At 42.3% G+C, this 14,920-nt stretch overlaps 1 protein-coding gene across 2 annotated transcripts in view; it reads right to left on the minus strand.

Annotated features, from left to right (window-relative positions):
• Positions 1-5,471: 5,471 nt before the first annotated feature.
• The window catches only part of DHX35 (DEAH-box helicase 35), a 28,298-nt gene continuing 18,849 nt past the window's right edge, over positions 5,472-14,920 (minus strand). Inside the window, exons 16-22 of one of the 2 annotated variants that reach the window (XM_023939918.2) lie at positions 14,719-14,813; positions 14,052-14,129; positions 12,791-12,920; positions 12,011-12,092; positions 11,404-11,475; positions 9,679-9,790; positions 5,472-7,216 (exon numbers count right to left, since the gene is read on the minus strand). In XM_023939918.2, the coding sequence (XP_023795686.1) occupies positions 7,172-7,216; positions 9,679-9,790; positions 11,404-11,475; positions 12,011-12,092; positions 12,791-12,920; positions 14,052-14,129; positions 14,719-14,813 (614 nt within the window). In that variant the 3' untranslated portion in view covers positions 5,472-7,171. Of the gene's footprint in view, positions 7,217-9,651; positions 9,791-11,403; positions 11,476-12,010; positions 12,093-12,790; positions 12,921-14,051; positions 14,130-14,718; positions 14,814-14,920 lie in introns of both variants that reach the window. The other variant, XM_023939917.2, reaches the window with a different exon arrangement.

Here is a 14,920-nt window from a genome sequence, read left to right on the forward strand (position 1 = left end):
GCTCCTTCCAGTTTTAGAAAGAAGAGTTTTCTTTCAAATGGTCTCAGTCAGTTTTGGCAACAAAATTCCAAACACTCAAACCCACTTGCCAAAACCATTTTTGCCTTCCAGAAAAAAAAAACCCAGTGTTTGTGGGTGTCAATAAATCTGACAGACACTGCAGTCTCCTACTGCTGTAGGAGATAAAATTTCACCCATATTTACACTTCAGTAAAATGAACTACAAGTGGATTTATCCAGAGAAAGACAAAGTCAACAGCAAAATTCACATGTTCCAGTTCCTTTTTTCCAACCAAAAAGTCATCCCAGAATAAAATTCTGGAGGGAGGAGGTGAATGTTCAATGTTTATCTACTAAGGCTGGTGAAAATACACAAAGCAGGCTGCTCCAAGGTGGTCAATAATGCCTCTGGAGTTCTTGAGGGGGTTTTTCCCTGGAGAATCCACCTTGGGAAGGGTGTGATGGTGGCAGGCACTGTGCCTGCCTCTGTCAGGCTCAGCTCCACTCTCCTCTCACTGCACCTGATACAGGAATTCTGGCAAAGCCTAAAACTGCTGTCTTGCCAGAATTTATTGCTTGCTCAGGTACAAGGGCTCCTGGAAAGGTTCCAAACCCTAATGGGAACTTCACTCAAATGACAGAGTAGCAGGTTCCCACAGAGTTCAGCCTCCCCAGTCCCTGAGATTTCCTTCTGCAATACATCTTCCCCCTGTCCCACCCCTCACACCCACAGCACAACCCTTAAATAGACTCGAGAGGACTTTGTGACAAAGGAACCAGAGTTAGGAGGTGTCTGTGGAGAGCTTTTGGGTGGAGAGCAGCAGGAGGACATTGAGCAGGTCCAGAGCAGCAGCTGCTCTCACCATGCTCTCACCAGCATGTACCAACCCCTGCTGCCTTCATTCCCTTTAATGACAAGTGCTTCCCACTTGGATCTGCTCACTCATCTTCACAAGCCTTCCTTGTGGTACAGCACATCCTCAGGAGGCCCCCAGATGGTGCTGAGATTGGAAGGTGCAACAATGAACCCCACCAAGGGCACAGACACCTGCAGGGTTACCTGCCCTGGTTACACACTGCTCACCTGCTGCAAATCCTGCCCACAAAATGGCACCAGAGGGGACATTCTGAGCAGGGCTCCATGAGGTGGGAATGGGGACATTTGCCATTTAGAGAATTCACTTAAAATTAGCCTTTTCCTTGTATATTTTGGGGACAGGATGAGAAACAGAACATAACATGAGTCTCGACAGCTGCTTGGAAAATCAGTGCTAGGGGATGTGGGCACCTTACAAGCATCACCATGTGGGGACCCTCGGCCAGACAAAAGGGCAGTGACAGCCTGGTTCTGTCACACTCTATCAGGAATGGCAAAGTGACCACACAGACTCTCAAGCTTTAGCTGCAAAGAGAGAGCACTTTTTATTCTTGCAGATCTTCTTTTATAGACAGTTCTGAGAAGGTCTGAAAAGGCAGAACTTTGATTGGCCATCAAACCAACACATCACCATGTCTGGACAATCAGGAACAACACCCCTCGACCATTTCTTGCTCATAAACAAGGAACAAGGAACAAACAACACCTGCAAAGGTTGTTTTCCTTCTCCAAGGACTGTTTGCATTTCCCAAATCCAAATCCTTATGATTTCCCAGGCCAGAGTGAGAAATCTGTGTATTTGACTTTCTCACAGGCTCAAGCCAGTGCCTGAAGCCTAAAAATCTCTTATTGAACATTGTCTGTCCCCACATGGTTCCTCTCAGCCCAGCAAGAGAGATGTGCCCTGCTGCCAGCAAGAGGCACACACACACCAGAACTGTCTCCTTCTCTCCATGGTGAGCCCTGCAAGGCATTTCAGGTGTCCAAACCCTGCCACAATGGTGCTCAGACAGGCAAGCTCTGAGGGCAGGGTTGTAACAGAGCCAGGAATGACCTCTGGAAATGCCCCAGTGCAGCAGGTCCCCTGTACACAGCTGCAGGAGGAATCACTGTCTGCATCTCTATCTAAACCAAGAGCCTTAGAGGCCTCTCTGGTCGATCCCTCACCACTGTAACACTGCTTTCCCACCCTGCAAAGGGTTAAATCAGCAGCAGCTGTAATTTCCAAAAAGAAATTTGTAAGTCGAGACTTGTTCAACGCCGCTGCAGTTGTGACACAGCCCCCCTCCATGTGCCAGGCTGCCCAGCATCTCCTGGGAGCTGCCAAGAGCCTTCCTGGTGTCCTGGCTGCTGTGACAGCTCCTAATGGCCATCACTATTTCACACTGTCCCAGCCTGTGCTTACATCCAGAGCTGCCTGTGTGATGGATTTCTCCCAGCAGCCCCAGCCTGTGCCAGCACAGCAGCAGGGCCAGGCAGATCCTGCTCCCTGTGGCAGAACTCAACTTGATCCTGGCTCCTCCAGGTCCCAGAACATCCCAAAGAGTTCCTTCCCTGCCCTGGCTGCAGCAGGATCTTTGCACAGCTTGTGAAACCCTGCTATCTCCCCAGACACCAAAGGGAGAAGCAGCTGCAGTTCCATAAAACCTGGCCCATGGAAGATGTTTCCTGACATCAAAACATTCCCTGTCTGATGGGATCCTCTCTCTGCCATCTGCAATAAACAATCTATTTCTTGGCTGAAGGGAGCCAAGAAGCTGCTGTGACTTGTTGCTCTCTGTCCTGCTCTTTCTCCTCTAAGTTTTGACTTTTCCAAGCAAAGCAGTAGAGGATGGAAAGTCTGCCAGGATCTGGTGGGTGATCCCTGGCCAGGTGGGACACCTTGAAGGGAGCCTTGCAGGCAGAGGCTGCACAAGCAAAGCAGGGGAATCACTGCAGGGACACACACCCACTTCCAGGCATCTGTGGGAGGACTCCAGAAACACCCCAAGGACAGGAAATATTCTCCTCTGACTTTTCTCTCCTTCTGCCTCTGCCTGCAGCACCAGCCTGGGAGGAGATCTCAGGGAGCAACCTTGGGCCTGGGAAGCACGGAGAGAGCAGGGGTGGGATGTGCAGCTGGCTCCTGACCCCACTGTGAACTCATCACCTGGGGCTGCCTCGAGTGCTGCTCCTGCTGCCCTGTGCACTCCAGGAAATGTAAGGGAGAATTCAAATAAATCTGAAAGACAAGTTAAATGCATTTAGTTATTTCAAATTCTATTATTCTAGAAAGGAGAAAAGAGGGTTTTGGGGTTTTTTTCCAGGAAATTTTTGATTGTTCATAATTGGCAACACAGCCAAATACAACCCCTGCATCTCACAGCCTTGCACATCCACAGCCCTGCAAAAGCCAATTTTGGAAAGGAGCAGGAAGATATTCCTGCGTCCTCTGAGACAAATCACATCTGCCATGCTGCCACAAACAGAACAGGGAGAATTTTTTGTTTAGTTTGAGGGTTTTTTTGCACTAAACTGTTAATTTTGTTTATTACAATTGTGGCTAGAATCCAAGACAGCTCCTCAAAGATTCCTTTGTAGTGAATATGAAGTGTGGACAAATTGCCATTTTTTATGACTCAGGGTGTAAATGAAAGAGCCACTACAGAATGTCCTGGCTGGGAATTTTGGGGGTTTTTTAGAGCATTTTGTTTGTTTGCTTTTAAACCAGTAGTACATTCAGCCCTCTGGGCTTTTCACTAATCTCTGCAGCCCAAATACTGCCTTTATCCCACAGCCACCGACAGCTTTTTCCTTTACCCTTTCTCATCCCACTTACCATTAAACTAATTAAATGTTAAAACTGGAGAGTAAGGGAAACTTTTGAAGAATTGGCCAATTCGTTTCTCCCCAAGATATTTCTCGAAACCGGTGCCTGCCATCTACTGGCACTTTCCTCAAAATGCAGCCAATTTTAAGTCAAAAACTGGATATAAAAACAGTTTTTCTACAAGTTACTTATGTTTATCTTGAAACTCGTTTATTCCAAGCCCCAGCAGAGTCACTCACTCTAAATGCTGAGTTGTGGTGTGGACTTTCTTGGCCAATTGCTGATTGTATGATCACTTGATAGAGATTAACATTATGAAATTGGAGTAATAAGCCTGTTTCCAAGCTGGTTTCAGTAAAACTGCCTGAGGCCAGTGACAATTACCAGAATCCCGGGATGAGCAGAGTTATCCACGACACTGATGCTCCCAAAAGAAGGGATTCTGAAAGGCTCTCTGCTCCCCTGCTCACTTCTCTCCATCCTCCCCTACAACTAAGGCTCCCAGCTTTCAATTATTTGTCTCCTTCTTCAGATTAACCAGAAAGGGTTGTGTTTATCAGAACTACTTTTAGTCCACAAGATGGGAAATATATTTCAATTAATATTTTCTTGGCTCAATCTTTATTCCAGTTTAACTCCATTTTCTTCTAGAGCTGACAATTCTGAAGTCCTGGGTAGAACCACTGACAGCACTCTCTGAGGGGCTTGAAGATTACACCTTTTTTTTTACCTCACATTTGATGTCAGTGGCTAGTAAATTTACTTTTTAAAAAAACCTGTCTCCTTGCCAGCAGTGGAATGACTTCTATTCCAAGCAGTATTTTGATTAAAGGCTTTGATTGAGGCTGATATTTTAACCTCAGTCTCTAAAAGGCAGGGTTCAAGTCCTTAAATATTTCCTAGACTCCTGACAACCATCTTCAAATGACTCCAACCTCCCCCAGAGCCTGTTAATGCAGCAAAGAGCCACCACCAAGGCTGTGAGCCACCTCCTTACACAAAGCTATTTCAAGCAGAATGCTCTGTACTAATCCAGCAGGGAGCTGGAGGCCAAAGCTTTATAAAATAGAGATTTTCAGGGTTTTTTTAAGTTTTCTGTCTTCCAACACCTTCCAAGGGTCCACAACTCTGATGTGAGCAGTGTTCTCTCTCTAAAAGTGACCTTAGTCTGGATCCTAATAACACTTAGTCTGCATCTCTAGTGTAAGGTCTGCCTGTTCTGGGTGTGGTGATAACTCAATAGTTTGTAAAACTGCTAAAAAGACAAGTCTCAATTTCTTTTTTTTTGTTTTTAAAGATCTACTGTACTTATTCCTACACAACCACCTTGCAGTGTGTGACAAAGCTTGCAGATCCCTGGGTCCTGACCTCAGCAGGAATCACAACCATTCCTAGAGGAAATTTTCCAGCTGTGCAGCCAGGTGAAAGAACATCTGGACAAGACAGGTCTCCAGAGCCCCCCAAAATTCACAGAGCTGGCAAATGCAGTGGCCACCCACTGCCAGCCCAGCCCAACACACCCACCCAGCACCCTGGGAAGTCACCCCTGCTCAGGCCAAAGTGATGCATTCCCAGAGTGATGCATTCCCAGAGTGATGCATTCCCAGAGTGATGCATTCCCAGAGTGATGCATTCCCAGAGTGATGCGTTCCCAAAGTGATGCGTTCCCAAAGTGATGCGTTCCCAAAGTGATGCATTCCCAGAGTGATGCGTTCCCAGAGTGATGCATTCCCAAAGTGATGCGTTCCCAAAGTGATGCGTTCCCAAAGTGATGCGTTCCCAAGCTGCCTCAATTCAACAGTTTTATTTTTCTTAAGAATACTTCCAGAGGACAGAGAAACACAGACAATTGACAAGTTTTCATAATCAATTCTTTCTCCCATCCTTTAAGAGAAAAAAAAAACCCTGCAAATTGAATCTTTTTAGTGAGTTCCAACACTGCTCTCAGCTCTGGCTAGGAGACAGTCCCTGCCCCGAGGAGCTTCCAGTCTAAGAGAGTAATACAAAGGTGAGGGTCACAGGGACAACAGGAAGGTGACACAGTTTTCATGCTGCTGGTGCCATTCCTGGAGACTGGTACATGTGTTTGTGCTGGCAGTCAGGACGGACACACTGAGGAGACCACACAGTGCACGTGGCACATCGTGTTCTCTCTGCAGGTATTTGGAAGGGACACGGTAAAGAAGCTCTCAAGAAAGTTTTCAAGGCAGTCCTGTGATGAGGAAGGCATTTGTTCTATGTAGAAATTTTTGCCTATTTACATCCCTTTTTTTAAGAGGAAAATAAAACAGTTAATATGCAAAAAAAACCACATTCATCAAATCAGTTGAATTACAAAAATAAAATTTTCAAGCGATGTCTTTCTAAAATAAATATCAATAGGTAAAAATGGAAAATGGAAATAAATAATACATCCAACCTATCTTGTTAAAACACAAACAAGCATAATTCCTTACTGAAAAGTAGCCATGGAATCCCAATTAAAGCAGCAACTTTAATTCAGGGGCATCCTTCTCAATAACAGAGGAAAACGAGTCCCAAGCAGTAAAGAACAGATTTGTAATAAAAGAAATATAAAGGACTGTATTCCTAATAGGAAAGTATAGAACATCTCCTTCTTTGCTGATCAACAAAGGCTAAAAAACAGAGTTCCATAATATTCTCCAGACAACATTTACTGGTATTTCCAGCCAGTGGAAGGGTAACATTTTTTCTCTCATAGGATAAAAAGAAAAGTAAAGCCCCGTCTGTGAACATGATTGATTGTGAACATTCATCTTTAGTCCCCTGATTGAGCAGAAAATTAATCCATCTTAAAAATACTGAGCTGCTCTTTCTCCCCCTCCCCAAACAGCAACTCCCACGTGCAGCACCCAGACATTTCAGTACCCAGGGACTGCTCAGCACAGTGAGCCAGACCAGCTCAGCCTCAGGCAGGACACTTTTACTGCTTGGGAGCACAAGCTGCACCAGTTTGGGATGGTCCAACACGAACTCAATGTTTCCATGGCAGCACCTTGCATTTCAAGGGGTAGTTGATTGCCCTGAGCTCCTGCTGGCAGGAGCCAGGCTCAGTTTGGCCGGTGTAAGTCACAGTGCTCTGGGTGACAGGAGGCAGGGTACCCTACTCCCCACGCTCATAAGGCAGTACCATTCCAGGAAATCGGTTTCTTTCTTGAAGGTTTCAGGTTTTTTTTGTGGTCCTGTATGTCCTCTTAGTTTTTAAGTTGTTTTTCTACCTATTTAAAAGGAGCAACATGCCCAGATTAACAACAGAGGTCAAGTAGGCAAAGATTAAAATGTCCACAATGCAAGCTCTAGGTTTACAGTGTACTGGTCATGCATAAACCCCTACAGATCCTGGCAGGCATTTAAACATCTAGGTTGATGGAAGATCAAATTGCTAATGAGCTGACTGCTGAATGGACTGTAGCCAGAAACCACTGGTAGGTTCTGCTTCTGATGTCACAACAACTGAAGTCATGTCAGTGGTCATCTACTTTAGCCCTTTTTGCTTTCAAGGAAAGATGCTGCAAGAAAAGGAAAGAACAAAAAAACTGCTTAGCAGATACACCAAAATTAGGAAAAAAAATCAACTACACAATGTTTTCTATCCTTAATCACAATTTAAATAAATTCTAACACAAATATCCACATCCATCCAAGCTCTGCTTGTTACTGACACAACTGAAATAAACCCATTAAATAAACCCACATGCACCCCAAAGTGATATTCTGCTTTGTAATAAAATATCTTCTAGTTCTTCTGTACTAACTGCAAGGATAGGAACAATTTCCCACTAGAAGCCATTTTCCAGGTGTAAAAATGCACAGAAAGATGTGCTGTCAATAATACATCTGCAAAAAACACCAGGAGAATGTATGCAAAGGATGAGATTTTAACAACTGCATTAATCCTGAAGTTGCACTGTATCTTTGGAACTTCTGTGCCCTTAAAGACCTATAAATGTGGAATGAAATATGAAAAGAGCTCTGCAACTTGGAATGAGAAATAACTAACCAAGATCAAGCTGTAGAAGAACATTTTTAAACACAGAGTCCTATTCAGTGGTATTTGTTTTTAACTCAGTAAATTCAGTATTTGTTTTTAACTTCACAAAGGAATAAAACCTTTCCTTCCTACCACAAAGACATATCCTTCAGTAGAAAAGGATATCAATAAATTAACATAAACCTGTGTGATCTGCAACAGTTCTTATTCAAATTTTACATGCATGACTCAAAGTTTTACACAAGAGAAATATTTCTAATTTCCAAACATTTTATAAGGACACCCAAGGCTTTTGGCTGATATGGATAACCAACCAGACTGGAAGAGAGAATTTTTCTCAAAACCAGCACCATCCTTGAGAGGTTGAATGTTTAATAAAATACCATTTATTTTAGGATGAAAGCAATGATTAGGTCACACTGCAAACAGACTTCACTTGATCAAATCAAAAGGATAGCAATGGTAAAAATTAGGTTTTGATGTCATTTCATAGAATATCCACAGCAGTAGTAGCACTACCCTGAAAAACACGTTCTCTCAGTCAGGGAGGCTGCATAATTCAAGACAAGTCCTCTTTGCTACCACCCCCACCTAAAGGAAAACCTCCCAAACTTCAGCCCATGGAGAGGTCACAACAGCATTTTGTGTGGGTGTGGGCTGCTAAATGCACATTAAGTGACAACTGTAAATATGTGAGTCAAAGGACTAATTATTGCAGGAACAGATTTGATACAACACTGGCTCAGCTCCTTTTTACACCAAGTCTCCAGATCATCTCCCAGCAGCCGAAGGCTCAAGGCTCTGCCCCACAGGGCATCACTGCCTTTGTCAAATGTTTTATAGGAAAAAGGCAGAAAATATTCAGCTACTTAGTAAATCCATTTATAGATGGGAGCTGTCTGGATAATTGAGATGAATTATCTAAGATGAGCATAAAAAAACCCTTCTCTCAAGTCAATCACATGAACAGATGCCAAACTGTTGGGAACCATAACCACAGGTGTCCTAAGGTGCTCCATGCACCACAGGATTCTCCCTTTAGACAAAACCCCAAGGAAGTGAAAGAAAATAAACATGAGATTCTCCAAGAAGTCAAACAGTGAAGCAGATGTATAAATTAGATGTATAAATTAGAAACAGGCCACCTTTTTCATAGGTATGACATGCAAATGCATTCTTTCACTCAGATTTTGGAAATACTTCATTAATCTAAAATATAAAGCTCAGTAGATGTTATTGTCCCATGAGAAATTCAAATACAAGATCAATTTGGTAATCTGTACAGTATTTATAAGCTATGTGGTATCAACAGCTAAACATTTAGATAATTTTCATACCAATTCAGCTCTGAGAATGACCAGTGAATGAGTCTGGATCGACAGATTCATATGGGACAGTCAATAAAGGTTGGTGACAACCATAAAAAGATACCTTTAAATAAATGGTATTTGTATCACATACAACAATTTGCAATAAAGGTTTGCAAAAAAACAGCTGTTTTTTGCCATTTCACATTTGAACAGATCAGAACTGATTTTTCTGCAGTAAACATAATTAATGCTCAAAAAAAAGACTCAGGATTTTCACAACCATGTGCAAAGCATACAAAGACTCTTCTAAAATTATTATGCAAAGTGTGACCACTGCCTACCTACAGTGCTTCTCAGGGAAATGCCACCAAGTGCCTACACAGAAGTGTAGAAATCTTCATTTCCCAAGGTGATGTGATGGTAAATGTAACTTTACCAGCAAATGGATTTCATTATGTAACTCTGAGATCCACTGGCTGGATAATAGGGAAAAACATTTCATGCATCAACTTACTATCATCTTCCTTTATATTAAAAGCACTACAATGAACAGAGCCAACTTAATTTCTGTCCCACGAGACCACAGCAAAACACAAAGCCTTAGAAAGTTCAGATACAAGAGCTGCTGGTGCAGCAATGGTACCGTTTGGCCTTTATGCCGATTCCGTACCGTTCCTTGCTGGTAAAAGTGAGGTGCCAGTTCCAAGAGCCAGGAGGATTCAACAGCTGTCACATCTCTCATGTAGTATTTAGCAGTCTGTATGACTTCATTGTAAACTACCCTGGGAGGAAGGAGACAAAAATGAATAGTGTTTGCTGTCAAGCAATGAGGGAGAGCTGATTAACGGCGTATTTAGACAGTTTCACATACATGCTGCCAGAGGTGGCACTTACAGAGTGACAAGGGAGTCTTTAAGCTGTAATTCAGCCTCTTGCCTCTTTGCCTCTGGCTGGTCAGAGTTCTCCACATGAAGAAAATCTTTGGATTGCCATGGAAACAACCTCACATTCTACCAGCCCAATGGGCGCAAGAATACATGAAAGAATGTTTCTTATAATATGGTCAAAGGGGACTCACAACTGATGCTTTGGAAGACAGAATATGAATTATTATCTGTGGTATCATAAGGGAAGCTGTCCAAAGCACCAAAACCCTGCACCCACAACAAGGAGGGCACGAACCCCAGCAGGACTATCCCCGGCGCCAGTCTGCAGACAAGTGAGATAAGCATCAGAGAAAGAAATCCACTTTAACTCCTGCCAGAACATCTCCTGGGAAGACATTTAGGAACACCCAGCCGTGTGGACTCATCCCTACTGCCAGCACAGTCAGGTTACCAGCATGGACAATCTATTTCTGAGGTCACCTTCAGTAGGTGAGGTCATTTTCCCCAAGGATGTGGAAACCCTTGCACTGAAGGGGCAGTTACCAAATCCTCAAGTCACAATCATCTGCTTTCTACACACAGCGGAGCTGCAAACACCTGAGGTTTGTGGTTTCTTATAAATTAGTATTTAGGTCTCAAAAGCAAAGAGGAGAGTCCAAAATTGTCTTTGCCAAATGCATCCTGAGACATGGCAACTAACACAACTAAAAATAAATCAGAGGAAAACAAGCCAGAATGAAAACACATTTCCCATACACCTGTGGATAGAGAACTGAAGCCCTCAGTGGAGGATGGTTGCCCAGACTGCAGTAGCACTGAAATTCAGGTTGCTGACCAAGTTAAACTCCTGTGTGACAGGATGCCATGACACCAGGCCAAGCATATCCTTCTAAGTCTCAGCATCAGGCAGTGAAGAATTGAAGTCCAAATACTTCAGGTTGATCATGCTGACCTGAGAGTCTGACACACATTTCTGTTTGTTATCTGAGGATCTTTGACCTGAAAATGGAGTGATCATATCCCAACTCATGGGAAGTACAGCCAGTTCTCTCCTCAACCTGCTGGACGGCCATAACTTTTCACATCATGCATTTAATGTGTAAGCCCTTTCCTTGCAATCCATTTGCCATTTGTGCAGCACCTGTTTGACAGGATATTTCCTCAACATTAATAAAACACTTAACAAAAGTAACTTAACCCTAGCTCTGCTTAGGTACAGAGACTACTTGGAGAACAATCTGCAGTGCAAGACATGGTGCCCACTAAACAGGGTCACCTGGCTCAGCTTTCCAACCTCTGCAGGTTCCTTTGACTGTTAAACATCACTCTATTTCCCCCATTTATTTAGATACTCCCTACAAAATGCTGCAAAGGAAATGCCATTTGGATTCCCCCTGTGAGAGCTATGACCTTGTACATCTATTCCTCCACTGATGGAGAGAAGCAATTCAACTTGGGTGCTGCAAATCCCTTAAACAATGCCCAAAGAGAAAGCAGCTCTAACTTACCAGCGTGGAGGTTTCTCTGCATACAGCACCGAGCTGGGGTGGATATGAAGCTCGTGGTCATCACGGATAGTCCTTGAAAGCAAGATACTATTTCAGACTGTGCCTCCCTTTATTGCTTAACATTTGGTTCCTTTCTGCCCCAGTATGAATGTTTAATAAAAGCAAGAATGAAAGGGCTGTAGTAAATTAACAACATTTGCATTTAATGAACAGATGAAACCATGAAAATGCTGGCCAAAGGAACAATCGATAATTTGATGTCCTTAAAGAGTTTTATCTATATTAAATGAAAAAGCAGCAGTTCAGGCTTTTACTCAGTGCTCTGGGAGTGCTACACTACTGCTCTACAGCTGTACTTGCTTAACTTAAAGCAATCTAATGACTACTAGTAGCAGCATCCCACTATTAATAATTTTAGCTGTATTTGCCAAAGAGAAGAGATAAACATCGAGGCAGTTTGCAAATACAGAACTTCAAATATTTACTGTATTGATTGCCACATGTTCCTAATTGCAAATTAGGAGAAACATCTGCTTGTTGATTAAATTTATTCATCAGAGGAGATTTCCAGCCAAGCACGAGTTGCAGTGAAACTGTATATAGTCACCTGTAAGCTCCTGTGGAGTGGAATTTAGCTGCATTAGCGAAGAATCCAGAAACTATGCACCTCAAAACAGGATCTGGATCACCTGGAAAGAAGAATTTTTCTGTAAGATGAATCACTGGAATGAAAAAAATCCCTAAAATACCACTTAATCATCTCGAACAACTTTACAGAGTGCATCAGGCTTTGATAGCAAAGGCAGAAGAGCAGACAAACCCTGAAATTCCTTTTGACTTCAATTTCACAGCAAACCAAAAATTGCTGCCTAAAAAATGAATGTTATCACCTGTGTCTCCATGAAGTTTCACAGTCCCTGAAGCAGCCCAGTGTGACAGCTGAGCATTGAAGGATGATTTTTCAGAGCAGGTAGAGACAAATGCTAAGAACCAGTCTTGGCACCCGTGCACACACAGCACAGCTGGAAATCACATCCCAAAGACTGAACAGCACTTTGAACAAAAACTGCCTTTTTGAAAAGACAAAGAGGGAACAGGGTGACCTATTTATGAGTCTTTTGGAAAATCTGTCCATTCAATAGATAATCAGTGGTTGTAATCTTTGCTGGAAATCTCAACTAATGAAGATTGGACTAAAATTTAATTGTACAAATAGGCTAAAGTACTCTTCTGCAGCCATTTTAAGGAAAAAAATCTGATCTAAATTAACGTTGTTTTGAGGTCAAGATAAAAATACTCCAAAGGTTACAAGAAAAGCAGGGAGCAGACTGACAGTTTGGAAACTACCTTCATTATGTATTAGACAAGAGCTTAAAAAAAGTATCACCTTCACTGGACTTCTTTGGCACTTTAAAGCGGACGAGAAGTTTTTTCAGCTGCTCTCTTACAACAGATGCTCTCACAAGCCCTTTATAGTTCAGAAAGTGATCCTGACACCACTGGGAGCTCTTGCTGTGCTGTACAGTGAGAAGTGAAAAAAATCTCAATGAGATACCATCAGCAAAGCAAACCCAATCTCTTTTGGATAGCCTTGCTCTGTGTTAATTCTGGTCTCTTACAACACATTTGTTGTTGTTTTCCCTGAAAATTACCTATTTGCAGAGCAACTAACAAGGGTATGTAGCACTAATAACTAAAAAACATGTCTCAAACTTGTAAATAGCAAGAGATCAAATGCTATGGGGTATTTTCAAACAGATGTGCTTCATTTCTTCATATGTGGTGAAAGAGGACCAGTCATTCCATTTCATTCTCTCAGATCATAAACTCATCTGTTTTCAGCCTCAAAATGTAAACAACCTGTTCAGTGCTGCTTTAATTGATCTCTCTGCAAAGAGCTACTTCTCCACAAACCAGCACTCCCTCCAAGAACTTTTGTATCTGACTGTTTCTAAGAGAATTACACAGATACAAAATGTGAAGGGGCACATTTGACTTGGTGCTTGCCTGGCTGCTTTGGGGCTGGGGAAAAAAGTCATTTTTAAACACTTGGGTGGTTATACTGCTTCAACTCAGCACTGCTGCAAGTATTCTACTATGGAAGTGTTTTATACCAGCAAAACATACTTCTCCCAAATAGGAGTAGCAACTTCAAAACTATTAAATAAACCTCAGCTTACAGAGCAGTACTAAGGTTGGTGTCAGACCTCAGGGCAAAAATATAAGGTCAGTGAAAAACAGGGTATGATGATTAATGAGTTAATTTAACACCAGGAAAAAGACTGCTAGATTTAAATGCAAATTATCATCAGTAAAACATGAGAAAATATCAATTTCATTGGAAATTTGGACATTTGTTTTCCCCAAGCCCTAAGACAGAATCCCTGTCTCCTTGAAAACACAGCTATCTACCCATGAGTTCAATGCTGTACCCCAACAAAATTCTCCTTTACTCCCTGTTCAGAGGAACTGTGGAAGGTCTGTGGCAAATGGTGACCACAGAGTCTTTTAATGTACAATTATCCCTTTAAAGTCTTGGTAAGTCCTCAGCTTTGAAGACTTTTTGTATCCAGAACTTCCAGATTCAGAAGTGAGAACCTCAAGTTTCTCCCATTCCTGCAAATCCACATCCACTTGAACTGACTTACTTTGACAAAGGCTTCATAAACATTCAGCATGGTCAGATGATCACCTTCCTCCACAGCAAACTTTCTGTGTTGCCTGGCCTGCAGAACAAGAAATATCATTTTACAGGCAGATTGATTTTTTTGCTGAAATCATGTCTGACATGCCCAGTTCCCTTCAGCTCTGTATTTCCTGGGGACTGTTAAAATTCTTACCATCTAGGGCAGCTCCTCTGAGCAACAGCCATACTTTATTAGCCCCCCTATACTCAGGAGCACTTCCAAAACTGAAATTAGAAAAATGAGCAGATAAAGAATCTCCATTCATTAAAATCAGGCTCCTGCTACCTGTTAAGAATTTGCTGCATCCTTTCTGTTTTGTTCATCTCAAAAGGAAGTGGTGTGTGGGAAGGTTTTGGGGGATTTTTTTGCAAACCCTTACACTGACCAATATTGGTTCATAATCTTTCATGTTTCTGGAACTCAGAAGGAGGTTTTTAGCACTACTAAAAGACTCCAAGGTTCCCCTGTTATTTGGTTTATTTTTTCACCTACAACAAACAGACACAATTCAAGACCTTATTTTATTTTCACACAAAGTTGCAGTCTGTAATAGGCACCAGTAAAATACTTGCCAGAAGTCCAGAAATGTGGACCCAACAAACAGAAAAGGAGACACAACTGAACTTACAGCCTGGTTCTTTTGATTTGGAGGGATCACAAAGATGTTTTGAATCTGCATCATGGCAGCAATTGTCAAAATCTCTTGGGAGCAGCCAAAATTTCCTGAAAAATAAATGGAGAAACTCAGTAAAGGAAATCTTCCATTCAATTTACCCCCATAGAGAATAAAATGAAAAATAAGCAGAGTATGTATTTATAGTATTTAAAAC

This window comes from Cyanistes caeruleus, chromosome 16 (assembly GCF_971803275.1).
Source record: "Cyanistes caeruleus chromosome 16, bCyaCae1.hap1.1, whole genome shotgun sequence".
NCBI classification, from domain to species: Eukaryota; Metazoa; Chordata; class Aves; order Passeriformes; family Paridae; genus Cyanistes; species Cyanistes caeruleus.